Source organism: Acanthochromis polyacanthus, chromosome 3 (assembly GCF_021347895.1).
Source record: "Acanthochromis polyacanthus isolate Apoly-LR-REF ecotype Palm Island chromosome 3, KAUST_Apoly_ChrSc, whole genome shotgun sequence".
In the NCBI taxonomy this organism is placed as follows: Eukaryota; Metazoa; Chordata; class Actinopteri; family Pomacentridae; genus Acanthochromis; species Acanthochromis polyacanthus.
In genome coordinates, this window is record NC_067115.1 from 39,623,307 (window position 1) to 39,651,116 (window position 27,810).

General features: G+C 39.3%; 3 protein-coding genes across 18 annotated transcripts in view; all 3 read left to right on the forward strand.

The window, feature by feature from the left end:
* The window catches only part of LOC110969635 (zinc finger protein 239-like), a 36,857-nt gene extending 31,290 nt beyond the window's left edge, over positions 1 to 5,567 (forward strand). For all 15 annotated transcript variants that reach the window (XM_051945666.1, XM_051945669.1, XM_051945664.1 and 12 more), the window contains one exon: positions 3,663 to 5,567. In XM_051945666.1, coding sequence (XP_051801626.1) covers positions 3,663 to 4,772 — 1,110 coding nt within the window. In that variant the 3' untranslated portion in view covers positions 4,773 to 5,567. The remainder of the gene's footprint in view (positions 1 to 3,662) is intronic.
* Positions 1 to 15,368, forward strand: part of LOC127533172 (uncharacterized) — a 173,980-nt gene extending 158,612 nt beyond the window's left edge. The window contains exon 2 of the mRNA XM_051945686.1: positions 11,568 to 15,368. The gene's annotated coding sequence lies outside the window, so the exon portion shown is untranslated. The remainder of the gene's footprint in view (positions 1 to 11,567) is intronic.
* A 2,257-nt stretch (positions 15,369 to 17,625) lies between these two features.
* Positions 17,626 to 25,333, forward strand: LOC110971980 (asialoglycoprotein receptor 2-like). Of its 2 annotated transcripts, none has more exons than XM_022222390.2 (5): positions 17,626 to 19,859; positions 21,994 to 22,101; positions 24,112 to 24,266; positions 24,371 to 24,474; positions 24,999 to 25,333. In XM_022222390.2, the coding sequence occupies exons 1-5, from the start codon at positions 19,739 to 19,741 to the stop codon at positions 25,144 to 25,146; spliced, it is 636 nt and encodes a 211-aa protein (XP_022078082.1). In that variant the 5' UTR covers positions 17,626 to 19,738; the 3' UTR covers positions 25,147 to 25,333. The 2 variants fall into 2 exon arrangements, with proteins under 2 accessions (XP_022078082.1, XP_022078083.1); XM_022222391.2 differs by having other exon boundaries at positions 25,002 to 25,333.
* Positions 25,334 to 27,810: the final 2,477 nt, after the last annotated feature.

The following is a 27,810-nucleotide window of genomic DNA, read 5'->3' on the forward strand; positions in this document are numbered from 1 at the left end:
TGTTTACAAATCACCTTCTTAACCAGCTGAGCTATCTGGACACCTTGCTGCAATTTGTTGGACGACATACTAACCTATGATGTTTTTGTCATATTTTGGACCACATACGACAACATACTAAAAAATTCAAAGTGATCCAGAAGCCAGGATCCTTTCCGGATTGCCACCAAAATTAAATCGGCTCTTCCTCTTACCATAGTCTACATCCCCTCAAAATTTCATGTGAATCTGCCCAGGCGTTTTTGCGTTATCTTGCTAACAGACAGACAGACAGACAGACAGACAGACAGACAGACAGACAGACGGACACACAAACGCCGGGTGTCACATAACCTCCTTGGCGGAGGTAAAAATCTTTGAGATGAGCGTTTCTAAGGTATTTTCTCTAATAGTATAATTTAGGAGACAGAGAGGACGGCTCGGTCTTAGCCGTCACGCCCGGACCTGAAGACCTGAGTCTGGTTGAACTCCTTTGTCAATCAGGAAACTCTGTACAAAGTCCCTTTTTTTTTGTCCAAAAAGTATCCCTCCTCAGCAGGGGGAGCGGAAAAGTCCTGAAAGCCAATCGTGGTCGTATGACTGTCCTCAGAAGCAGAAGCTGGAACAGCAGTGAGAAAGTCCTAAATGTCCTCAGGTTAGCGTGTGGCTGTTAGGATGAGAGCACCTCCTTGTTGCTGCCTCTGCTGCCTTCTTGGGTGTGGTGGATCTCTCTTTTCTCCTCTCAGTAGGATCGCAGACCGATCGGGGCTCTTCTTTCGGCAGAGCGTGTTCTTCTTCTTTCAAACAAGGTCAAAACAACTTTTGAGGACAACGATGTCCTCAATGAACAGTGGAGTCGAAGTCCAACGATGTCCTCAGCGAACTCTGCAGACAAGGTCCAAGTCCGGCGACAACTCCTTGGCAGCTCCGGGGGAAACTCCTCCCAGGGGAAAACTCCGAATTCAGTGTCTCTGTCTCTCTTTTATACTCTCCCAATACACATACTATCTGTTTCCTAACTCCAAGGGCCTACGCACACATTTACTCATTTAACACATACACTTAGTGACACACTTTTTACCATGATTCAGTAACTAACACATACACATCTTTCATGAGCATTCCATAACCATATTTGGAACTGTGCTTTCACTCTGCAGGGCTCTGGTTCCTGCAGGACTCTGCACTGTGCAGAGCTTTCTGCAGGGCAATCCTCTGCAGAGCAACTCTCTGCAGAGCTGCCCAGAACTTTCCAGTGTTGACCAATCCTTAGTTCCTTTTTCCTGTATGTCCGCAGTTTAAAATCAACTTCTCCTTTTCATACACAGTGCTTTTTCTTACTTACAATCATTTCTCTTAATCATTATCACATCATCTGTTTCATGGTAAACATTTTAATCATCATACTTTCTGAAAATCATTATTTCTGAATAACTATATCAGCAAGCATAATCATATGGTTAACATATATTTTCCCTTTAAACTTTTGATTGTCTGCTTAAAAACTTTATTTAGATCGCGGTTGCTCCTGGGATCTTAAACCTTACAAGGCCATGTTTCTGGAGAAGTACATATACTAAAACATATACTAAAACCACCTAATCCATAAAAATATCGATCAAGTCTTGCGAGGTCGCATTGTCGTAGACGTTCACCATTGTGAATTTCGGCCGTGTTATTACGGTACACGGCCCCAGTAAAAGCTTCGTAATTATGGCTTCGTTATAACGGCTCATACGGCTTTATCGTTTGAAATAAGCAAATTTGGGGCCAATGTTTATATCTTGCCATTGGTCGACTTAAACATATGGGTGTGTGCATATTTTATGTTAATTAGCGAGCCGAGAATGTTAGGTTTCAGCTGTGTGTACGAGTAAGCGTGGCTTTTTAAGGATTAAAGAACTAGGCCCCACTTGACATTGCCTAAGTGAAAAATTACTTTCGACGTTGTTTATTGTGCATATTAATTTCCAAATTTGAATTAAGTTTCGAATGTTTTTTGCAAACTGGATTACTGCATTCTCATTTTTTTTAAATTACACATACATGTGTGGAACAATTTAATGTGGTTGTGTAATTATTTTAAGTTTACACTATAACTTTTATAAAGTCTACTATATTCTTCCATAGTCATTCCTAAAAGTCGAAACAAGAAATCAACTCATACAACGAGACTGGAGATCCAACGGGTGTCTTTACACCCTGTGCCAAATTATTAGGCAAGTAGGTTTTTTGTCCAAAACATAGTCTTAGAAATAAGTCCAGGCCTTCCCACTTTTAAATAGTCTTCTCCTACGCTAACTTTGTATTTGTCAGACATCATTTCAAATTATATTGCATTTAAAGCAAGAAAATCACCACATATGTCAAAAGTGCATGTGCCAGATTATTAGGCAAGTTTTAGCTTTCATCAAAATGGGACAAAAAAGGACTTAACGGCTACAGAAAAGAGCCAAATAGTTCAGTTGCTGTCAGAAAAACTTACTCCCAATAAAATTGCCAAGAAATTGGGAAGAGATACTAGGACCATCAAAAAGTATATCAAAACCAGTCAAGATGGCAGAAAAAAGCAAGTTGAAAAGAAAAAAAAGAATGTTATCATCAAAGGATCTGAGAAGAATTAAGCGAGAAGCAGCCAGACGACCACTGGCATCAAGTTCTACCATCTTTAAAAGCTGTGACTTACCTGAAGTTCCTATAAGTACCAGATGCCGCATCCTAAGAGAGTACAGAACAGTCAAGAAATCACCCAAAAACCACAAAGAAAAATGGTTGGAATGGGCAAGACAACATCTAAAGACCAACTTCTGGGATAGTGCGTTGTCCTGCATCAGAATGACAGCCTTTTTGAAAGAAGCAGGCTTCTTGTTGAACCATTGTTTGAACAGGGTGTTGCTTAGTAGCTCGCAGTATGTCTCAGAGTTGATTTTTACCCTTTCTGGAACTCGAAAGGGACCCACAACCTCATCTTTAATAAGTCCTGCCCAAACCATGACACCACCGCCACCTTGCTGCCGCTGTAAACATCGTGGGGTTTCCTGTCCATTGGCCACCCATCCTCTTGCCCAGCCATCAGGGCAATCCAAGGTGACTCATCTCGTCTGTCCATAAAACATGCGTGAAGTTGGTCTTTAGATGTTGTTTTGCCCATTTATCAGACTCATCTACCGGACTGTCAAGCTGAAAGCGCTGTCACGTGACCACGTAGTGGCCCGCTCGTGACCGTCCGCCATCTGTGTGATTTTCAGATGTGTGCGTTGCCGTGCGGGCCTCCTCCGCTCTACCTCCACCTCACTCTGTTTAACTCGCTCTGCAGGTGAAGTAGATGGCTCCGCGACATGGCGAATGACGCGTGAATCGCGTGACACAATGAGTTGATAATGCAATTCATTGGCAACGGTTTTAATAATTGATTATTATCAATTTTATCGATTCGTTGTTGCAGCCCTAGTATCCATATTTTTATTATCTTAAATTTAAAGAGCTGAAAGAGAGTCTGAAGAACAAAAAATGTGTAACTGCCCTAAAAACTGAATTTCTGACTGCATCTGAGAATCCACAGTATATTGTTTATTATGTAAGAGTCTTACATGTGAAATACACCAGTTTATCAAGCTACTAATTGCTAGCCTTACTCATTCAAGTTCTCCCCTCTGAACTTTACTTTTGTCTCTTTCTCTTAGTTGGAACAAGCAGACTCAGACAGAAGCAGACCTCATCAGTGTCTGGAGTGTGGGAAATCTTTCAATCGAATCTGCAGCCTAAGAAGACATGAAATAACTCATACTACGGCAAAATTATACCACTGTGAACAATGTGGCAGCAGTTTCAGCCAACTAAATGCTTACAAGCTGCACTTGTATACTCACCCTGAGGAAACATCATACGGCTGTGACCAGTGTGGAAAGGAATTCAGCAATCAGAGTTCATACAGGAGACACCTTCGTGACCACACTGGACCATACAAGTGTGACCAATGTGAAAAGAGTTTCAGTTACTACAGTATTTACAAGATACACATGCGTGTGCACACTAAGGAAAAGCCATACTTGTGTGACCAGTGTCCCAAAAGTTTCAGTTTTTTAAGTTCATACAAGCGACACCAGCTTAGCCACAGTGGAGAAAAGCCATACCAGTGTGATTTTTGTGGAAAGAGTTTTAGCCAGTCCGGACATTTCAGTCTTCATCTGCGAAACCACACTGGTGAGAAACCATATGAGTGTAAGCAATGTGACAAGAGCTTTAGTGATCTAAGTAGTTACAAAATACATTTACGGGTCCACACAGGAGAGAAACCATACTGCTGTGACCAATGCGGCAGGAGTTTTTCTCAATTAGGTAATTATAAATCACACTTGCGTATCCACACAGGAGAAAAACCTTTCCAATGTGAATTGTGCAAGAAAAGTTTCTCTATTTCAAAAACTTATAAACAGCATGTGCACACTCACACTGGAGAGAAACCACATAAGTGTAAAGATTGTGGGAAAGGTTTTGGTCGTCTGAGCAACTACATGCGCCACCTTCGTATCCATACTGGAGAGCAACCATTCTGCTGTGATCAGTGTGGGAAATGTTTCAATAGTTCCTACAGTTACAGCCGTCACCTGCGGGTTCACACTGGAGAAAAACCATACTGGTGTTCACTGTGTAAGAGACTATTTACCCGATCACAGTCCTTGAAGAAGCACCGATGCATTAAAACAGATGAAGAGAGTTTGGCCATGAGTAACAAAGACATGCAAGTGAGCTGCTTGCCAAGAGCCAACAGCAACCAGCAACCAACAGCATAAACTTGGAAGAGGACATGCTGTTGATTGTTCTCAATACAGGAAAGAATTCATCAGGAAGACAAGATGACTTATTGTAGGATTATTTCACTGTTGAATTTGGTCTTGATTCTCTGAATGCTTGAACATTAAAGAATTCTTAGTCTTGTAGTCATTCCGTAGATACCATTATATAAAATAGGCAATTGTAGAATTTCAGCAACAAATTAATTTCTTGAAAAATGTTCTGGGGTTCCATCTGTTGGTCATTTCAAGAATTCTACATTTCTGTTCTTTTTCTGTCAAGATGGGGTGCTGAGTGTACATTAATGAGAAATAAAATGAAGTTTTTTGATTTTGGCAAATTGCTGCAATGACACAGAGAGTGAAAAATTTCAAGGGGTCTGAATACTTTCCGTACCCACTGTAAATATATATAAATTGATCCTGCTCACCCTGGCCTTTTGTGTATCTGACAAAGATAAGGCATTGAATAAATGGTTGGTTGGGACTTAAAGAATATTCACTTTTTCCATATATGGACATTGCATTTTTCTGTGCAGGTTTTGAGGTATGGGTTGTTAGCAGTTTCCACCACAGGTACCTCAGAGTATTTAAAAAAATATTTTGAAAAATCTAAGCAAAAAACACCATGTGTCAAGCCTCACTGTGGCCTATGTTTAACATTCTCTTGCATATTTCTGTTATGTTGTCACTGCATGTGTGATTTGTTAATATGTTAATTTAGGAGAATAATTAGTTAGGCCCTTGTTTAAGAAATAGTGCTCACAGAGAGTATTAAAGGTTACTGAAAGAATATTTTGATGTCCTGAGCATTTAATGATCTATAATGAAAAATAATGTAGTTATTCAACCCTGTTACTTTATGGAATCCTGTTACCCTAATTTCAAGCCTCTTACCATATCCAGGGCTTAAGGTGCAAAATAATCCTGAGCCTGATTTTTTTTTTTTTTTTTTTTTTTGCTTTTGAGTGGGGGTGTGGGTACAATCGAACTATCTAGTAAGAAATTAAGATATCTGCCTTCACAAACTCAGACTATAGATTATAGTAAGACCAATAAAGGTTGTGGTAGGTACTCCATCTGTCTACAACATGGTGCAAATATTGTTTAGCAATCTATCAGTAAAAGATATGGAAAAGGGCCATCGATTCATCTTTTTATTAATGTGTGCACTATTTGCACTATTCTTAATTACAGCTATGTAAACAGTTACAGTGCAAAAAAACTAAATAAATAAAAACATAGTTTAGAACAGCAAACTGTAGTTCATTTCAAATAACAAAAACATTCAAGTGCTAAATTGATAAATAAGAAAATAGAAAATAAATAATGACAGTTTACTACAGACAATTACAGTTCAGTTCAATTAAAAAAACATTTAAACATTTACGGTGCTACAAGAACTTGTAAGCTGAATCTTTATTTTTTCCTATCTATTTCTTCTTTATCCTGTCTTCACAAATTACAACAGCTAAACTGCATTCCCTATATATATATATATATATATATATATATATATATATATATACACTGCTCAAAAAATTAAAGGAACACTTTTTAATTTAAGTATTGCATCAAGTTAGTCAAACATGTGGAATACTGATCTGGTCAAGTAAGTAACGGAGGTTTTTAGTCAGTTTCAGCTGCTTTGGTGTTCATGAAATTAACAACAGGTGCACTAGAGGGGTAACAATGAGACAACCCTCAAAACAAGAATGAGTTTACAGGTGAAGGCCACTGACATTTTTTTCCTTCCTAATGTTTACTGACTGTTTTTCACTAGTTTTGCATTTGGCTAGGGTCAGAGTCACTACTGATAGCACAACCCGGTCTCACAAGGATGCGTGAAACTGTCACGAAAATGAATCTATGGTTTCGTGCGCACCAACACGATTGTCTCATGTTTTTTGTGTTGCTCACAACGAAATTCAAACCAATGTTTTTCGTGTTGCTCACAACGAAATTCAAACCAGTGTTTTTCGTGTTGCTCACAACGAAATTCACACCAATGTATTTCAAGCGGAGGACTTTTCATGCCACTCAGAACGTATTTCAAACGAATGGGTTTATTATATTTTTAATGTAAAAGCGTTGCGAATCCAACGCTATATTTTTCATTACATCGTCCCATATTTATAATGTGATGCCTTTATTTTTGCTGCAGGATTTGGGTATTTGAGATTAAAAAACGTTAGTGTTTTTGACTTACGCTGAGCGCATCCAAGATGGCGGTATAATACCGGAGACTCTCCCGGCTAGCTCGAAAATAAAGCCCCTTATAAATATCAAAGCAGTGTTCTTGAGAGAAAAAATAACTAAAATGGACGGGGCAAAAAGCAGGAAGACAGCGGGCAGACACAAAGACCATGACGAGAGAAGGGAAACAGGGATGTCGGGTGTCGGTAGTGAAGCTAGCGGGGACGCGAGCAGTGGAGAGCTAAAGCTACATATCACCGAGGCTATCCAGAGCCTGACCAGAGACCTTCAGAACGAGATGAAAAGCCTGAAAGCGGATCTTAAGCGGGAACTGGCGGACTTCAAAGACGAATTTGGGAATGACTTCAAAAAGGAGTTTAACAACTTCAGGTCGGAGGTAAATCAAAAACTCCAAACTGTGGCCGAAGACGTCCGAGACCACGGGGCTAGGATGATCGAGGTGGAAAAACGCATAGAAGAAGTGGAATCGGCTAATACGGAGTTGAAAAATGCACTGCTCCACACTCTTAAACACCAGAAACTACTCCGAGCTCAGCTAACAGATTTAGAAGGCAGGTCACGCCGTAACAATGTGCGAATTTACGGCATTAAGGAAGGGGCAGAGGGAACTTCAATGATACATTTTATTGACAGTTTTCTGAAAAAGGAACTGGGGCTTGAAAATAACGCCGACCTGCAAGTCCAACGAGCCCACCGGTCACTCGGCCCCAAACCCCAAAACGAGGAAGTATCGAGATCCATACTGGTTAATTTCCAGAGGTACGATGTGAAGGACAGGATACTTAAGACAGCCTGGTCAAAGAAAATCACCTTTGAAGGGAGAGCAGTCACGGTCGCTCACGACCTTCCCACTGAAGTAAATAACAAACTCCGAGAATATAAAGACATAAAGAAAATCCTTAAAGAAAAACAAATCCGCTTTCAGACCTGATACCCGGCTAAGATGAGGATCCACTAGGAGTCCGGACCCCGCACTTACAACAACGCAGCAGAGGTACGCGAGGACATGAACAAGAGAGGATTCCAGGTGGAACCGCGGCAAACACCGGAGATCAGCTGGGAGCAGCGCTTGGCCAGAAGTGTCCACTGGAACAGAGTGGACGGCGGCTGCTCTACACGGGCCAGGGAGAAACTTGAGGCTTTCCGCCGTCAACCAGACTGACCAGATGACAAGTGACCCCGTTTCAACTGGATACCCCGCCCCCTCCCAATTTTCATTTCTCTGCATCAAAGCCCCGCTTGTTCACATAGAGAATATATGATGCAAGCCGGGAAGAGACTGATTGATTGCTGCTTAGAGACAGAAGGACTTTGTGTGAAGCAAAGAGGGGGCCCTTCTTAAAATAGGACCTTTCCCCATAGATGTCAGGGCAGTGTAAGTCCCTGAGGCTGGAGGTCAGTGTTTGGTTATTGTTTATTGCTATTGTTATTGTTATTGTTGTCACAGTACAAATGTTTAAGTTGCCAGGTGTAATTTGAAAAATACATATGGGTTACAATAATTTCAAAGTTACTTCTTGGAACGTGAATGGCCTAAACAGCCCAATTAAGAGAAGCAGAGTGATGTCTAAACTGAGAAAGGATAAGAGTCAAATTATATTCTTACAGGAGACACATCTATCTCAATCTGAACATGATAAATTGAAGAATTTCGGTTATAAAAATACCTATTGCAGTACTTATAAAGCGGGCCGCAGGAGAGGGGTGTCAATACTGTTACATAATTCAGTAAATTTTGAATTAATTAAAATGATAAAAGATTCTGAGGGAAGATATCTTTTGTTACAATGCAAAATTGAAGGCAGGTTGACGACCCTCTTCTGTGTATACCTGCCACCACAAAGCAACCAAAGTGTTTTGAAAAAGATTTTTGATTTGTTATCTACAGAAACGCAAGGGGTATTAATTTGTGCAGGAGACTTTAATACGGTTATAAACAGAAAATTAGACTCTTCTAACAGTATGAGAATTGTTTCCTCACAAGCTAAATTACTGAGGAGAGGTATGGTCGAAATAGGTTTGGTAGATGTGTGGAGGGATTTACACCCTTTTGATAAGTCCTACACTTTTTACTCATCCCCTACATACAGTTTCACATGGTATACTCAAGAATAGATTTCTTTTTCATGTTTCAAAATGATAGACACAGAATTTTGGACTGTGAAATTGGATCTAGGGACATCTCGGATCATTCACCAATCTACCTTACATTAAATTTAGATAACAGACCAAAGAAAACTATATGGAGACTCAACACAAGTCTATTAAATAATAAATCAGTTGTTCCACAAATAAAATCTGAAATCAAGACTTTTCTTGAGTGTAACGACAATGGGGAAGTGAATCCAAACATTCTATGGGATACATTAAAGGCAGTGGTAAGAGGCAAATTGATATCGCTTAGTACTGCACTTAAGAAAGCAAAAGAACATAATCTGAAACAACTCGAAAGTACTTTAATTGAGTTAGAGAAAGATCATAGTGAAAATCAGAGCCCTCAAACGCTAAATAGGATTAAGGAAATTAAAAACCAGATTTTGGATATATATAGTGACAATTTAGAGAAAAAATACAGATTTTTAAAACAATCTTATTATGAGACTGGTCCTAAAGCTTCTAAACTGCTGGCAAAGAAATTAAGGAAAAAAACAGGTTGTTCAATCAATATACAAAATAAAAGACCTTAAGACGGGAAAGTTTCATAATAACCTAGATGAAATAGACTCAGTATTTCGGACATATTATGAAGGACTTTACACCCAACCCCAATTAGAAGGCAAAGAAAAAATTCATAGCTTTTTAAACTCCCTAGATCTGCCTTCAATTGGAAATCAGCAAAATGAGTTCTTCAAAAAACAAATCACAAAAGAAGAGCTGGTCTCCACTTTGAATAAATTAAAAAATAATAAATCGCCTGGAAGTGACGGTCTGCCAGCCGAATGGTATAAAGTCTTCAAAGAAGAACTGATAGACACATTATTAGATTCTTTCAACTGGACACTGGAGAAAATGTCAACCCCTCCTTCGTGGAATGAAGCGGTCATTTCCGTGCTCCCGAAGGACGGTAAGAATAAAGTCTTGTGTAGTTCTTACAGACCGATATCTATTTTCAACCAAGACTACAAAATGTATGCGTCTGTCCTGTCTAAAAGGCTAGACTCCTTCATTCCAGAGTTAATTGATAGCGACCAAACTGGCTTAGTCCGAGGCCGCCAAACGCACGATAATACAAGACGTGCTCTACAGATAATACAAAATATTAGAAAAACAAAAACAAAAGCTGTATTAGTCAGTTTGGACGCCGAAAAAGCTTTTGATTGCGTTAGCTGGGAGTTCCTGTTTGCAGCACTAAAACGCTTTGGGTTTGATGAGAAATCAATTAATTGTATTAAGACTTTATATTTGGTACCTACGGCAAGAATCAAGATTAATGGCCGCCTTTCTGACCGTATTAAGATTGAGAGGTCTACACGTCAGGGCTGTCCACTCTCACCGACCCTCTTCGCGCTTTATATAGAACCATTAGCGCAAGCAATACGAGAAGATGATAACATACAAGGGATCATAGTGAAAGGCAGGGAACATAAGATAGCCGTGTATGCAGACGATATTTTGTTGTTTGTACGCAGCCCTGATACTTGTCTACCTATCCTGCTAGATCTTCTTGCCAAATTTGGTAATTTTTCAGGATATAAACTCAATATTCAAAAAACACAGATATTGGCATTTGATTACACTCCAACTCCCGAACTGAAACAGGAACTTCCCATTGACTGGTCTCAGAAAGCGATTAAGTACCTGGGAATTTGGTTAACACACTGCCCAGACGATTTATACAAAAGAAATTATATGTCAGTTAACAAAATGATTAAAGAAGACCTGAGTACTTGGTCAACTCCCTTATTGAGTTTTAGTGCTAGGACTGAGGCTGTGAAAATGATGATTTTGCCTAGATTGTTGTATTTGTTTACATCTCTGCCTATCGAGGTGCCACCCTGCCAGTTTTCAGAGTGGGACAAACAGATCTCTCGCTTCATTTGGGGTGGGAAGAAACCAAGGGTGAAATATAGTTTACTGACCAGGAACAAAGGAGGAGGAGGTATGTCACTCCCTAACTTTAAGAATTACTACCTCGCAGCGCAATTGAGAATAATAGTCCTCTGGTGTGACAACACCTATGAGGCAAAATGGAAAGAGAATGAGGAAGAATGCAGGGGGACCCCAATTCAAGCTATGATAGCAGACCACAGGCTGATGTTAAAATATCAGGAACATTTATGCCCTTACACTGCCTTCTCCCTACACACCTGGTTTACTGTCGTCAAAAAATTTTGTTTATGGCCCCAGTTGAAACAGCTCAGGTGGGTGGCTTTCGATACAGGGTTTATCCCAAACCACTTAGACTCAAGATTTAGGCTTTGGTCAAGAAAAGGAATCACTACCTTCTTTAAAATAATGGAGGGTGGAATATTACAAAGTTTAAAAAAAATACAAGATAATTACAATTTAGAAAGTCAAGATTTTTATAGGTACTTACAGATGAAACATTATTTTCAAAAGGAAATCTATGCTACTGAGGTCTCAGTTCCTAATAAAATAATTCAAGTAGTTACTCAAGCTTATACTAAAACCACAAAATCAGTAGTTTCAAGACTTTATCAAGGTATGAGTGAGAACTTGGGAAATATCACAGACCAGATTAAATAAAGATGGGAGAAAGAACTCAAAGAGAACATATCTAGTCATCAGTGGGAAAATATGTGTGAGACGGTTTTTTCTACTACTTGCTCGATGTATTGGCGTGAATTCAGTTGGAAGAATCTTGTGCGATATTTCATCACTCCTAAAATGAAACCTTTTTTAGAAAAGTCTCAACAAAGATGTTGGAGAGGCTGCAGTGATGATAATGATGTTGATGCAAATCACTTCCACGTCTTTTGGAGTTGTCCTAGGATTCATGTATTTTGGGAAAATATCTGTATATACTTACAACAACTATTTGGTAAACAGATCTCACTATCATGTTCGATTCTCTATCTGGGTGACATTCCAGCAGGGATGATGAGCAGTGACAAATACCTTCTAAAAATTTTGACTGTTGCGGCTAAAAAGGCAATTACTCGCAAATGGCTACAGACTGATCCGCCTACAGTGGATGAATGGCTTGGAATTATTGAAGAGATCCATGAGATGGAAAGGCTGACCTTCCTGCTGCGGTTGAAAAGTGAATTGCATGTCGCAAGATGGTCAAAATGGACAGCTTTTTTGCCTAAAGTGAAAACATAAAGGGTATATCTTTTCCCTTCCCCCTCTGAGATATGGCTCCTCACTTTGTCTATGTACCCTTCCGTCCAAGAAATATATGTTAGGACATTGAACTATACCCTGATGTAACCTAAAAAACTTATTTGATGGAGATATAGCAATGACTGTTATGTACTGTGACTGTTGAATATGTTATACTATATATTATATATTGTACTCATTCCTTTTATATTATTTGTCTTTTGTTGTAAAGAGAAAATAAAAATTTTAAGTATTAAAAAAAAAGAAAAAAACGTTAGTGTTTGTTTGTTTGCAAACGGGTTTGATTTTGTTTTCATATCTGAATCTTAATCACACCTGAATAGAGCGTTTAATTAATCAAATATTCCTCGTGTGTCATGTTTCTCCTCGGTCAGATTTAAGCGCGTTAGGGCATATTGAATGGGTATATTATAATGTAAAAGCGTTGCGAATCCAACGCTATATTTTGCATTACATCGTCCCATATTTATAATGTAATGCAGGGGTCGGCAATTAGATGTGGCTTCGGGCCAAAATTTGTGTAAACATCATTCGGCCGTTTGACCGAAGGGCCGGTGCGCTGGTATGTATTAAATAATTTTGCATAGCAGGTATCTGATGCCTATATAGCTCAGCAAGTTAAGCAGGCGACTCCTGTACAGGAGCTGGTCTCTGATGCGGGTTCGATTCCAGTCTGCTGTATTATAATATTAGGGAAATTTTTCATACACAAATGCAGATTTCTAAAATGTAAACCTATTTTTAATATGTTTCATAAAGAAATGTCTCTATTCTTCTCATCACTGAAACATAAGAAAAAATGGACTGCTGTAAAACTTTTTAACATGATTGAAGATATCAAACTCATGGACAACCCCTAACCCATTGGACATTCATGCGGACAGACTCCTGTTTCAATTTTAAAAACAAAAACAAAAACAAAACGTGCAGCACTTCGGCACCTTTCTTCTTTGGTGGTGTCTGTGTAAAACAATGTCCAACATGCAAACAGCACACCTAGCACCATGAAGCACAAAATGCAGGTAGGTCATTCCAGGTGAAATGACCAGATATTCCTTGGGGGTGTTGCTACACCATCTTCAAATTAGTCCTAAATTTGCATGCCATTAGATAGTCACAAAAGTACTTTCTATGCAAAATTGTAGGCCTGTAGCTCAAATAGTTTCTGAGTTGTGGAAAGCAAAAAAACATTTTGACATTACCCATGCCATTTTGAGTAAGAATATCTCAGTAACTACAAATATAACCTTGCTGCTTTTTTGTACAGTGATAGAAGACACTAATTTGAAAATGGTGCGGCAACCACCATCTGGTATATATATATTATATATATATGTATATATATATATATATATATATACCGTATTTTCACGACCAAAAGGCGCACTGTACCAAAAGGCGCAGTCTCAGTTATGTGTGCCATTACTGTATTTAACACACACATAAGGCGCACCTGATTATATGGCGAGGGTTTTATATACAATCCACGTCGGCCTTACAACAACAACACACACACAAGCATACAAGTGTGCGTATTTAAAAATAGAGCGGGAGCAAAACTGAGTTTGGTTGTGCTTTATTTAAGTATTGATTACAAAGTACTAACATTTTTTAAATCATCAATAGTCGCGGGCATGGTAAAACAGATAAAACAAGCACACAAGTGTGCGTATTTAAAAATAGAGCGGGAGCAAAACTGAGTTTGGTATTCACTTTTTTTTTTTTTAACCGGTAATCGTCATCAATCAAACCCATGGAAGTCCTCATCCTCTGTTTCTGAATTGAACAGCTGCGCTAAACCTCCATCAAACATGCCAGGTTCACTTTCTTCACTGTCAGAGTCACTTTCCGTGCCGTGCGGCGCCTCGGAAATGATGCCGGCTTTTGCGAAAGCTCGAACAACAGTGCCAGCAGACACGTTAGCCCAAGCATCTACAATCCATTGGCAAATTGTGGCGTAACTCGCCCGGCGCTGCCTTCCACTCTTAGTGAAACCGTGGTCTCCATCGGTCATCCATCGCTCCCACGCCGCTCGCAGCCTTACTTTGAACGGCCGGTTCACACCGATGTCCAGCGGTTGGAGTTCCTTTGTCAGGCCTCCCGGAATGACAGCAAGCTCAGAGTTCATTTGCTTCACTTGTTTTTTCACATCGGCTGTGAGATGGGCACGCATAGAGTCACAGATCAACAGCGATGGTGATGCGTGGAAAAAAACACCTGCTCTACGTCCGCCTTACAACAACACACACAGGACGCACTGCACCATAGGGCGCGCCGCACAATTTGAAGAAAATCTAAGACTTTTATGTGCGCCTTATAGTCGTGAAAATACGGTATATATATATATATATATATATATATATATATATATATATATATATATATATAAAAAATATCATTTTCTGACATATCTTTTTTAATATATATGTATGAATTATATTGATAGTCTATATGTGATTTATATAATAATTTTCTCTGATATATAACTTTTATCTATTATATATATATGTGAATGATGATGATACTCCATCTATGATTTATATCACTTCTATCTATTGTTTTATATAAAAATATGTGTTCATTAGTCAGTATTTTGTTTATATATGTATATATAGCGTAATCATATATTGTCTCTTCAAATTATTAAAATAATTGACTTTACTGCCATTATCTGCTTCTTTAACATATATCAGTGTGTGTGTGTTTACAATGTTGGCAAAATACCTGTCTACAGTCGAGCTTAATATCAGAATATTCTATTACCTATTATTATTATTATCTATTATTCCCGCTATGAATATTACTATGTTCAGCACCCCATTGATTTACACCTGCATTTTGTGCTTCATGATGCCAGGTGTGCCACTTTGATTTTGGGGTGTCTTGAATTTAGTCCTCCTGGGGGTTGATCATTTTCATTTCCATCAAACAATGTGGCATTTTTTCATTCCTAACACATTATCCAGTCCATATCAATGAAAATATCTAGTTTGTTTTTTCCCCACATTGAAATATGATGTGTTTTCAAAGTGTTCCTTTATTTTTTTTAGCAGTATATATATATATATATATATATATGTCAGGGTAGAGACTGCGATTTGGTAGAGTTGGAGTTTCTACCAGTAGAGACTGCGATTGTAATCTCTACCAGTAGAAACTCCAATTCTACCAGTAGAGATTGTGATTGGAGTCTCTACCAGTACAGATTGCGATTGTAATCTCTACCAGTAGAAACTCCAGTTCAGTTCAAGTTGCATTGCCTACTGGTGCAGCTCTGAACTAAAGTCACACTTCAGTTTGAAACCAAAAATATCAATATTTAATGGCATTTCTGGTTTGCGTCCACTTGATTCAAGTATAATTGTTCTTGGTTATTGATAAGATAAATAGCATAATAGCACTATATGTTATTTCCAATAGGCGTGGTCTCACTGTATAATTCTTGAGCAGCTCACCTAGTTCAAAGTGAGGATGTTTAGATATCATAAGTAAAAGCCATTCATGGAATAATGTCACCACAATAGTTTGAAAGGAAACATCCGACACCTGCATATAGTGCTATGCCATGGCCCAACAGACCCAAAAAAGGCGTCAAAAAAAAGGCATCAAAAGTTCAAATCACGCATTTCTCCACTTTCCCCCTGAAAGAGTTATGGATATCCAGAAAGGAACATGTAGATATCTGTAATTGAGGAGGGGTTGGAGATATCTCGAACTGGAATTTTGACTCTCCGTAATTCAGTTGTAGATATCTGCAACTGGAATTACGGATATCCGTAATTCAGTTGCAGATATCCGTAACTCATATTGTGGATATCTACAACTGAAGTACGGCTAGGCGCAATGACGTAACCCATACACATGAATGTCAAAAGTGATGTCATTTCTCCTTGGAAGAATGTATTTGTGGATATCTGAAATACATATTACGGATAGGAGAAATAGAGTTGTTGATATCTCTAACGTTCTTTTCGACTAGGAAGAACCGAATTACAGATATCTGTAGCTAATATCCAGTCTGGGCATTAATGTTAAAACGGCTTGCCATACACGCAGCATGTCTTTGTTTTGTGAAGCCTGAAATGCTCCCATACTTTTGAGGACTTCCGTCAAACTGTTTCATTTGTTGAATTTACTTTCCTTTGAAAATGCCTCCTCCGCTCTGCCTCCACCTCGCTCTGTTAAACTCGCTCTGCAGGTGAAGTAGACGGCTCTGCAACATGGCGAGTGGCATATGAATCGCGCAACACAACGAATCGATAATGCAATTCGTTGACAACGCTTTTAATAATCGATTATTATCGATTTTATCGATTCGTTGTTGCAGCAGTGTGTGTGTGTGTGTGTGTGTGTGTGTGTGTGTGTGTGTGTGTGTGTGTGTGTGTGTGTGTGTGTGTATGCCACCCACTGCAACAGCAGTCCTTGATGCCAGTTGCCACCCTCAGCAGGACATGACAGCGGGAGTGTCATTACATGGTGCATTGCAGTGTCAGGAGTGGCCTGGGGAACACAACAGAGCTAAGCTGGTCATCCAGGTTCCACACTTTCCAGATCCAAATTTATATTTATATGTGAGATTGTATCAGCATAAGCCTGATCTAAGTAGGTTCCTCCCTGCAACCCACGTGACGCACAGAATTCACTGCCACAATCCCTGTGCCACTGGACATCCCCAGAGGTTCTATGTCCATGCCCCACCAGGTCAGAGGAGTTTTAGCATCATAAAAGAGACCAACAAAATATCAGGCATAGGCATAATTTTATGCCTATGTTGTAGCTGCTGAATATTGTGTCAAGCTTTAATGTGACTGGAATAACACGGCTAATTTGGAATGGAGCCGAAAAATATTGTTCATCTGAAAAAACAGCTCTACTGATGAGTTCAGATCTATATACTGATATATTTACAGTTCTACACTGAGGCTTCATTCCTAAAATGTATCACGGATGTGTAATGTCAATTGCTGTCACCCATTTAAAGTTGGCTCTACAAAAAGCCTGGAACTGTAGATAAGACCAGTTGGATTTGATTACAGCTATGTGCTTTCCAGACCATTTAGGACGTTATGTGCTATGGCAGTTGTTGAAGCTAATGTTCTTGTGCAGTGGATTGCAGCAATGAACTGAGTGAGTTGAAAAGAAAATGATTTTGTAAACTTATAAACTTACTGTATTTTTTTTTGTATCAGAATGCTTTTAAAACATTTGCCCTATTTTGTAATCGGTGGGAGGTAAAAGTCTTTGTGTAAGACACGCTTCAGTGTTTTCTGGCCATGTGGTTTTGTGCAACATAATTTGTTCACACTGTTGTGTAAAGGTGTATCTGTGATATGAACAGGATGTTTCCATACTATGAAACTGAATCAGGCACAAGATGAAACAATGAAGAAGTGAACAAATGTTTGTCTTTATTTGCAGAAACATTTGCTTTTATTTAAATGCTGAAACAATGGCACAAGAACAAATATGAAACGAGGAATCCCAGATCATGACAGAAAGAGAACAAAGCATTTGAACCTGTTTTTTTTTGTCTGTTTTTAGGCTTCATTTCAATTCAGTTTGATTCAATCCATTTTTGTGTATATGTCACAGGCCAAATTAGAATCCAGGCAGATTTAGAATCTGCCTAGGCAGAATTAGGATTTTGATTTCGCCTAGGCGAAATCAAAATCCTACCATGGTTGTTGTAAAGATTTCAATTTTGATATATCAATAGCCTGTATATTAGAAAGAATAACCCTACACCTAACCCTAACCCTCTAACAGGATTTTGGTATACAGTATATGAAAAAAACAACCCAGAAACTACTTTGACAACATAAATTTTTCCCTGCTTATTTTGCCAAGTGTTGAGGACAAAAGTTGACATTACTTCTAAAGTCATTATTTACCTTGTATCTAAAACCAAATTTCAAGGTACATAATGTTAGGAAAACAAATAATTACAATAACAGAGCATATCATATTCAAAACCCTTCAAATTTCAATCTTGCCTAGGCGAAATCAAAATTCTAATTCCGCCTAGGCGGATTTAAAGTCTGCCTGGATTCTAATTTCGCCTGTAACATATATATAGCGCCAATTACAATTCAGATTGTCTCAAGACACTTTACAGAATCCCTATGCCTGAACCCCCAGAGCAAGCCCGAAGGCGACAGTGGCAAGAAAAAAAATCCTTTTTTATGGGAAGAATGCATTTGTTTATGCATGAAGATATATGACAAAACAAAAATCTGAATGGTTTAGTGACCTATGTTTCCATTGTGTGTGCTACAACAATGTAGCATTTTTCCAATCTGAAAGGTTTTATAATGTAAATTCTGAACAAACCAAACATGATCCAGCAACACAATTTTGTCATTTATATAAGACATTATGTCTAAATTCTGTGATAGCACTAAGTCTGACATCTCTGTCATCCACAACAGCAGAACAAAACTTGAATATACTGTATCATTGTATATTGTAAATACAGCAGAACCTTCAGCAAAGCAGAGCCCACAAAAATATTCTGAGACTACACTAAACTGGCATGTATATATTAATGGTATATATTGTAAACCTTTTTTAAAATTAAAATGTGTAAATTATTACTCCGCCAAGGAAAGTGGTGGAGTTATGTGATGTTCAGTGTACGTGAATCTGTCTGTGCACAACATTACTCAAAAACAGACAAACGGATTTGGATAAAATTTTCAGGGAAGGCCAGAAATGACACAAGGACCAAGTGATTATATTTTGGCAGTGGTGCAGCTCATAGTTTGGATCCATCAATTTGTTAAGGACTTCCCATTACGAGATAGTGGCTGACACAGTGTCACTGTGACTATGACATCAAGGGAATACGTTCTGTCTGCTGATGATCACATGATTGCGATCCTCTTATAAATTGACTGCTGTGGACTTATCTGGACTTACCCGAACTGACACAAGGAACAATTGATTAAATTGTGGGGGTGTTTCCGAGTCTCCTGACGCCGGCTACATATTTAGGTAGTACACATGCATAACACATGCCTGTGCTCACCACAATGTCATTTTGGCCACATTCTATGTTGCCGTGATTTCTGATCATCATTAATAAAAAAAAAAAAAAAACTGCTACATTTATACAAAAATATGCTGCATTTCTGACAGTGCCATATGGGGGAATGAAGAACCTTGGCGGAGTACTGCCCTGTATGAGTACTTTTATTGTTTCATATATGAATTTACATGAAAATATCATGTATTTATTGCATAGAAAAACAAAATAGCATGGAAAACAAGAATCATTGCTTTGACTGAAAGCAAAGCAATGATTTGCTTTCAGTCTACATCCTACATAAGAGGATGTAGCTACTTCCTCTAAAACCAGACAGGGGAACCTGTAACAGGAGAGGGTGATGTTGAAGTGCTGCTAACTGTCAGATAGACCATATACCTTAAGCAGTTGCTTCAAAATGGCTGTGTTCTTGCATTCTGGTAAACCGGATAACACCTTTGAAGTCGGTGAATATCAGCAGTTCCCCAGATCTGAGCCTGTGGCTGCTGCTATTGCTACAAGGAGAACTCTGAAACCAAGTAAGTGATTCTCTTCTGAAACATGAACACCAATGACAACAATGAGAATAAAATGGGAAAAGTAGGAAACAAAAGAAAGCGAATGGAAAGAGTTTAAATGAGTTTCTTAAAACTACCAGTTCCTTATTTTGGAGATTTTTGCATGTGCATATGTATATATATATATATATATATATATATATATATATATATATATATATGTACAGGGTGTCCAAAAAAAAAAAGTATACACACTTTAAATAATTGTGAACTAGGTGTTTATTATAATTCGTTTAATTTTCAGCATATTTAAAGTGTGTATACATTATTTTGGGACACCCTGTATATACAGTGGGTACGGAAAATATTCAGACCCCTTGAAATTTTTCACTCTCTGTGTCATTGCAGCCATTTCCCTAAATCAAAAAAGTTAATTTTATTTCTCATTAATGTACACTCAGCACCCCATCTTGACAGAAAAAAACCAGAAATGTAGAAATTTTAGCAAATGTATTAAAAAAGAAAAACTGAAATATCACACGGTCATAAGTATTCAGACCCTGTGCTCAGTATTGAGTAGAAGCACCCTTTTCAGCAAGTACAGCCACGAGTCTTCTTGGGAATGACGCAACAAGATTTGGGGATCCTCTGCCATTCTTCCTTGCAGATCCTCTCCAGTTCTGTCAGGTTGGATGGTGAATGTTGGTGGACAGCCCTTTTGAGGTCTCTCCAGAGATGCTCTATTGGGTTTAGGTCAGGGCTCTGGCTGGGCCAGTCAAGAACGGTCACAGAGTTGTTCTGAAGCCACTCCTTTGTTAGTTTAGCTGTGTGCTTAGGGTCATTGTTCTGTTGAAAGGTGAACCTTGGGCCCAGTCTGAGGTCCTGAGCACTCTGGAAGAGGTTTTCCTCCAGGATATGTCTGTACTTGGCCGCATTCATCCTTCCTTCAATTGCAACCAGTCGTCCTGTCCCTGCAGATGAAAAACAGCCCCACAACATGATGCTCCCACCACCATGTTTCACTGTCGGGATTGTATTGGGCAGGTGATGAGCAGTGCCTGGTTTTCTCCACACATACCGCTTAGAATTAACATCAAAAAGTTCAATCTTGGTCTCATCAGACCAGAGAATCTTATTTCTCATAGTCTGGGAGTCCTTCATGTGTTTTTTGGCAAACTCTATGCGGGCTTTCATGTGTCTTGCACTGAGGAGAGGCTTCCGTTGGGCCGCTCTGCCATAAAGCCCCGACTGGTGGAGGGCTGCAGTGATAGCTGACTTTGTGGAATTTTCTCCTATCTCCCGACTGCATCTCTGGAGCTCAACCACAGTGATCTTTGGGTTCTTCTTTACCTGTCTCACCAAGGCTCTTCTCCCACCATTGGTCAGTTTGGCTGGACGGCCAGGTCTGGGAAGAGTTGTGGTCGTCCCAAACCTCTTCCATTTGAGGATTATGGAGGACACTGTGCTCTGAGGAACCTTGAGTGCTGCAGAAATTCTTTGTAACCTTAGCCAGATGTGCCTGGCCTTGCCACAATTCTGTCTCTGAGCTCCTTGAGTAGTTCCTTCGACCTCATGATTCTCATTTGCTCTGACATGCACTGTGAGCTGTAAGGTCTTATGTAGACAGGTGTGTGCCTTTCCTAAATCAAGTTCAATCAGTTTAATTAAACACAGCTGGACTCCAATAAAGAAGCAGAACCATCTTGAGGAGGATCAGAAGAAATGGACAGCATGTGAGTTAAATATGAATGTCGCTGCAAAGGGTCTGAATACTTATGACCATGTGATATTTCAGTTTTTCTTTTTTAATAAATTTGTAAAAATTTCTACATTTCTGTTCTTTTTCTGTCAAGATGGGGTGCTGAGTGTACATTAATGAGAAATAAAATGAAGTTTTTTGATTTTGGCAAATGGCTGCAATGACACAGAGAGTGAAAAATTTCAATTGGTCTGAATACTTAACGTACCCACTATATATGTGTGTATATATATATATATGTGTGTGTGTGTGTGTGTTTGTATATATATATATATATATATATATATATATACAAACACACATGATTATTAACATTTAGCATCCTATCATTTAAATTGAAAATTTAAGTTCAGATTTTATTTTTTCAAAAATATTTCCATTGTGTGTACTGTACAGATTTAAGACATCTAAGTGTGGTTCTGCTGAGTTTTGGAATACTGTGTGTCCTCCAAGCAGTTCTCAACATCTCACTGAGAGTCGGTCTGAGTGAGTCCACTGAGAAAGGTAAATACACAAACACCAGACACTGCAGAGGGTTGAAGCAGAATGCCAGTTTGACATAGGTCCAGGGTTTCTTTGTAATGTAATTTAAGCTTATGAATACAACCCCAGTTTTCTTATTTGTAGAATAGGAATGCCTGTGTGACCTCATCAGAGACTCAAATAATATTACGTCAGCCCCAATTGGTGAAACTAGTGACGCCTATGTCAGGAGGGCTGGGACATTCTGAATTTTTCTTCCACCTGGAGTTGGAAAATTTCCTCCACTTGGTCGCACCGGTGTCCAGGCTCGGTTCGTCTTTGTCGTCATCGCTCTTAGCTGACATAGCATCTGCTATCATTAAAAATAAGCTTACCTCTGCCTCGCTTCTATAGCAAGGAGGGTAGTCTGGTGAGACTCTCACCATGTGCCAATCAGAGAACCAGGGTCATGTTCATACTCTTAAATTCATTTTCATGGCATTCATTTTGTGACTAACACCTCAGCCCACCAGCAAGGCATCTGTAGTGATCACTTTCCTGACGGAGACTTTTCCATGGCAACATTTTGAGCCAGGCATCCAGGCGAAGGACTCATAAGGACTCTTGTGGAAACTCTCAAGGTGGGGGTTCAAACCCAGGAAAAGCCACCCACGACTGTGCACATTTCATATGCAGCCATCCCAGTAGGACAGCCATGACAGAGGAGGTCATCAGACCCAACAACCTCTGGTTTCCTTTGAGAAAAACCATGTGGCCCCTGCCAAAGAGTACCTGATTTTTTTTCCACAGTTGTCCCTCTTCCTGCAGACAAAAACACCTTGCCCTGGAGAGTCCAGAATGAGCCCAATGAAAGTGATGCATTGAGTCAGTGTGATCATGCTCTGTTTCACATTTATCTGAAAGCCTGGATTGACCAGGTGGTGCATGTTCCCTCATTTGTATCATGAGCCACTATCCTATCCTCCTGATAGGAGGACAATCGTATGTGGTCACCCTGTATGGGAGAGCTTCCATCATAGGAGCCTTCTCACACACGAGGGAGATGGCTATCATGCTGGTGAACAGCCCAAGCATGAGAATAGATAATTTCTTAAAAAAGAGATGAAACGATCTGAAATTGAGCTGGTAGCTCTTCTATGTCATTCTCAAAGCATATTTTGAGTGAGTGCAAGCAGCCCAGCTCTCCCTGTGCAGAGAGTGAGTGCTGTCAGCCAGACTACCAACTGTGGTGCGTGTCTGGGACACGCAATACACAAAGCATATTTTAAAATTGTATCCATGTGCCAGCAAACAGCATGAAAGCACTGGTATGGTCTGCATGAGTTCCTATGGACAAAATCGGTATGTTTTTCAATGTGTATTTCTTTTTCATGTTTTTTTTCATGGCTTTGGACAGCAACCAATCTGCCTGGTTGTGCATGTAGGGTATTTTTTAGGACAGATATGAAAAGTGCTTAAAGGGGAACTTCTGGTCCCAGAGTTGAGGCAGGTAGCTTCGCAGCTCAACTAGCGAAAAGTATGGGGCAACTGGCCCCCCCGCATCAAAGTCCGCCCTAAGTTGCCCCATACTTTTCGCTAGCTGAGCTGCGAAGCTGCTTGCCTGGCTAAATACTGGAGCTATGTCGAAAATTAATTTCTCCATCACTCACATGTATGAAATGACATATGAAAACAGACCCCAGGTTGAAAAAAAACGAAGTTCCCCTTTAAGTCAGCTGGGATAGATTCCAGCCCCTCCACAACACTAATGAGGATTAAGCCTCATGAATGGACTAAAATGCAACAACTTTTCTGTTTTGTTATTTGCATGTGTCTAAATATTGAGAAGCAGAGAAAATGAATACTGCAAGGGTACAGTTTCATTTAATTTACACCAATTTATTGTTCACATGACGAAGAGCTCTTATATTTTGAAACTATGTCTCTGATTCCCCTTTTATTAATACAGATTATTTAGTTCTTTTACTAGATTTGTGCCCTGAATGTTGTGACGCACTGCATTGTGACATGCTGTCTGTGTTCTGTGTTGAGGTATGACAGTGGAAGAGACCTGTCCACAGGGCTGGCTTTTGCTGGGCTCCAGCTGTTACTATGTCTCCTTGCAGCGCAAGAGCTGGGATCTCAGCCGTCAAGACTGTCTGTTGAGAGATGCTGACCTGGTCATCATCAACAGCCGACAGGAACAGGTGCTTTATGTGCTTTATACTCCATACATTACTGCATGTTAACAGAAGGGTTGTGTGCTTCATGTTTTGAACCTGGTGTTTATGAAGATGATGCGTCACAACAGGATTTCCTCACTGGTTTCGCCATGACTGTGTGGATTGGCATGACTGACAGACAGGAGGAAGGAAGTTGGATCTGGGTGGATGGAACCCCAGTAAACAAAGATGGGTCAGACAGTTTACAGTCATATAAAGAATAGATCAACAGAATTTTCAACTGGTTAAGAAAGTAAGAAATTTGAGGTATTTATTGCTCCTTTATTGGTCACTGCATCTCCTGTTTGACCACACTGATCCCAGCCACAGATTATTTCCATAATCAGTATATGCATATGCAACACACTATCACACACTAAATATTTTTTGAGCTTCCAACAGCTTTTGGAAGTCAAAACTCATAGTGTTTGTATCTACACAACTTTGCAAAGTACTTAAACTGGATGTTGACTAATGGGATGGTGAGATGGTTCTTATTTATTAATGTTCGTATATTAGGGACCTCCTTACAACCTAAAATGTCTCTCTTAAAAATATAAACTGTCTGTAATCCCCCCCAAAACAGGTCAAACTTTGTCATGACTCACACAGCATTACAACAGAACCCTTACATGGTTCAATCAAAATACCCAAAACAATAAACAAATTTACTGTGTAAGTATACCGGTCCAACAGCAGTTTTATTTGTTTTCTCAGCAGCCTGCTGTGGGCCCTTGGACAGCCAGACAATGCATTTGGAGGAGAAGACTGTGGTGACCTTTGGGCAACAGAAACTTTCATGGGTTTGAACGATTTCAACTGTAGTGCAAGAGCTCAGTGGATCTGTGAGAAAACATTAAGATAGCTTAAACTTGAGTAGCTCAACTGGTTGAGCGGGCAACCAATAAACAGAGCTATAGTCCCTGATGCAGCGACCATGGGTTTGAGTCTTTCCGACCGCCATTTGTTGCATGTCCTTCCCCCACTTTTTCTTTCTGTCTCCACTTTCAACTGTAATGAAGGCTAAAAAAAAAAAAAAAAAAGCCCAAAAACATATCTTTAAAAAAAATTCATTCCTTAAAAATGCTTTGTTAACCATGACATTGTTTGAGATCATGATGAGATTCTTTCAGATCTGAACAATAATGACAAGACTCTTGAAAAGTTGTCATAAAAGGTACTACAGCGTTGCAAAACTTTGTTCAATATTTGGCCAGTTTAATTTTTTATGACCTATTTTTGCTGCAAAGAATGCAGCAAATACATATTAAAAGTTTAATTTCTTGAAAGTTTAATGCACTGTTATTTTATATTTCACATATTGTGTCACATACCATACACATACCATACATATTCTTATTGAATATGTGACACAATATTCACATATTCAATAAGAAAATGTGAATAAGAAGAAGATTCTTTCTGAGTCAGCTCTTTTCAGCAATTGACAAAGCAGAACACAGCTGCTTACGTCGACGTAAATGTGTTTGACACTGTCGCTTGGAACATTCTCTCTTTGTGACAGTTTTACATGTAATACAACCGTGTGTATGGTTGACAACATTCTGGTTATAAAATTGGTCTTTGGTGCAGAAGCTTGGAAATGGCTATGATGTTGCTGTTGCTTAATATGTAGTCTTAATGGGTTGCATTTTAATTGCTATTTTGTACTTATTCCCCAATTTGACAACAAAAACAGGACAATATTTTAATAAGAACAGCTTTACTGGAAAATCAAAATGGAAAATCAAAATACAGAGCATAGAGAACAGGAGAGAAGCATATACGTGCTCAGGGGAATTGGTAGTGTGCTTGTTTGTCTCTTGTTTGTCTACTAAGTGCATCGACTAAGCATTGACTAAGTTTCAGTTGCACTAAGATGAATAAAATTACATTGAAAATAAGTTGGCTGCACAGTGACGTAGTGGTTAGCACTTTCACCTTGTAGCAAGAAGATCCCCAGTTCAAATCCCGGGGTGGGCCTGGGATCTTTCTGCATGGAGTTTTGCATGTTCTCCCTGTGCATGCGTGGGTTTTCTCTGGGTACTCTGGCTTCCTCCCACAGTCCAAAAATATGCTGAGGTTAATTGGTTACTCTAAATTGCCCGTAGGTGTGAATGTGAGTGTGATTGTTTGTCTGTATATGTAGCCCTGCGACAGACTGGCGACCTATCCAGGGTGTCCCCTGCCTTCGCCCGAGTCAGCTGGGATAGGCTCCAGCACCCCCCGCGACCCTAGTGAGGATAAAGTGGTGTATAGAGAATGGATGGATGAAAATAAGTTTTGTTGCTCCTGTCATTTTTTTTCAAAACAAAATTGAAAAAAAATTTCCACACAGCACACTACTACCAAGAGTAACACCACAATTGAGACCCGTGCTAATGTTGCAAATTAAACTGTGAAAGCAAGATGGTAAATAGCGGTATATAAAGTGATGTGTGGTTTCTAAGTCACTAAAATCATCACTAAAATAGGAAGAGGTGGCTAAAAAAACTGTTGATCGGGAGGAGAATATTTCCAGAATCCGTGCTGAAACAAATAACAGTGAACAAAGCACACAGGAGTGCCTGTAAAGTGTCCACAGTTTGGCATGTAGCATAGGGTGACCATATTCTGTTTCTCTGAAAAGAGGACACACTTCCAGCTCGCGTGCGAAAAATTTTCAGCCCCCCCCCCCCCCCCCAAAACCACCACCACCACCATTTTTAGGGGTTTTCTGTGGGTCAGGGGTCTTTCTGTGCTTCAAACTCAGTTAAACAGATATTCTGAATTCCCCAGAAAAGAACACTTTACCTGGATATACAGAAAAATAGCCCAAAACACTCACAAACAGTTGCTTTATAAATAATATATTTATTAATTTAAAGCAATTCTCCTAAACAATATAATCAGTCACATACAAATATGGCATGCTCTAGTCTTTAATAGTTATTGACTGAAATTGTGTAGGAACACATGTATTCAGATGTTTAACAAAATAAGAAACAATCATCTCTCTTAAGTCTGACACTTACACCTTAGTTAGGAAAAGTGAGGTAGAGTACCATTCTTCAAAATAACCTCCCAATTATCAATTATGTAAAAATAGAAATAATGCCTCAAAATATTAAACAAAAAGAAAAAAGAGAGGTAGCCTACTCTTCAATGTTCAGTTAGCCCATTCTTCAAAATAATGTGTCTAATGGCAAATGAAAAAATATAGAAATAATGCCTCAAGTCAACAGTCCTTATTTCCTTCTTTTTCCTTTTCTTATTAGCTACAGAGACATAAGTCCCAGCTTTGCAGACTGTACATTCTGCCTCCCATTTGACACGACCCGGACGAAAACAGGGGTACTTTTTTCGCATTTCATCAGTGAAATGACATTTGCGTTTCGGCATTTTCTTTCTGTTCGAGTGCTCTCTCGCAGTGTGTCTACCTGCCTGTCAGCCTGCGAGGAGTGAGTGAGTGTGGAGCGCCTCGGCTCAAACTCCGCCTCTCAGAGCGTGTTTCCAAAGCAACCATTCAACGTGAATGATAAATACACTG

What these genes read in the sequence shown, in the direction of transcription:
- LOC110971980 (XM_022222390.2), top strand. Translation starts at nt 19,739, where the DNA reads ATGGCTGTGTTCTTGCATTCTGGTAAACCGGATAACACCTTTGAAGTC. An exon ending in GAGTGAGTCCACTGAGAAAG is followed by an intron (nt 22,102 to 24,111) that starts GTAAATACACAA and finishes TTCTGTGTTGAG; the next exon opens with GTATGACAGTGGAAGAGACC. An exon ending in TCAACAGCCGACAGGAACAG is followed by an intron (nt 24,267 to 24,370) that starts GTGCTTTATGTG and finishes GCGTCACAACAG; the next exon opens with GATTTCCTCACTGGTTTCGC.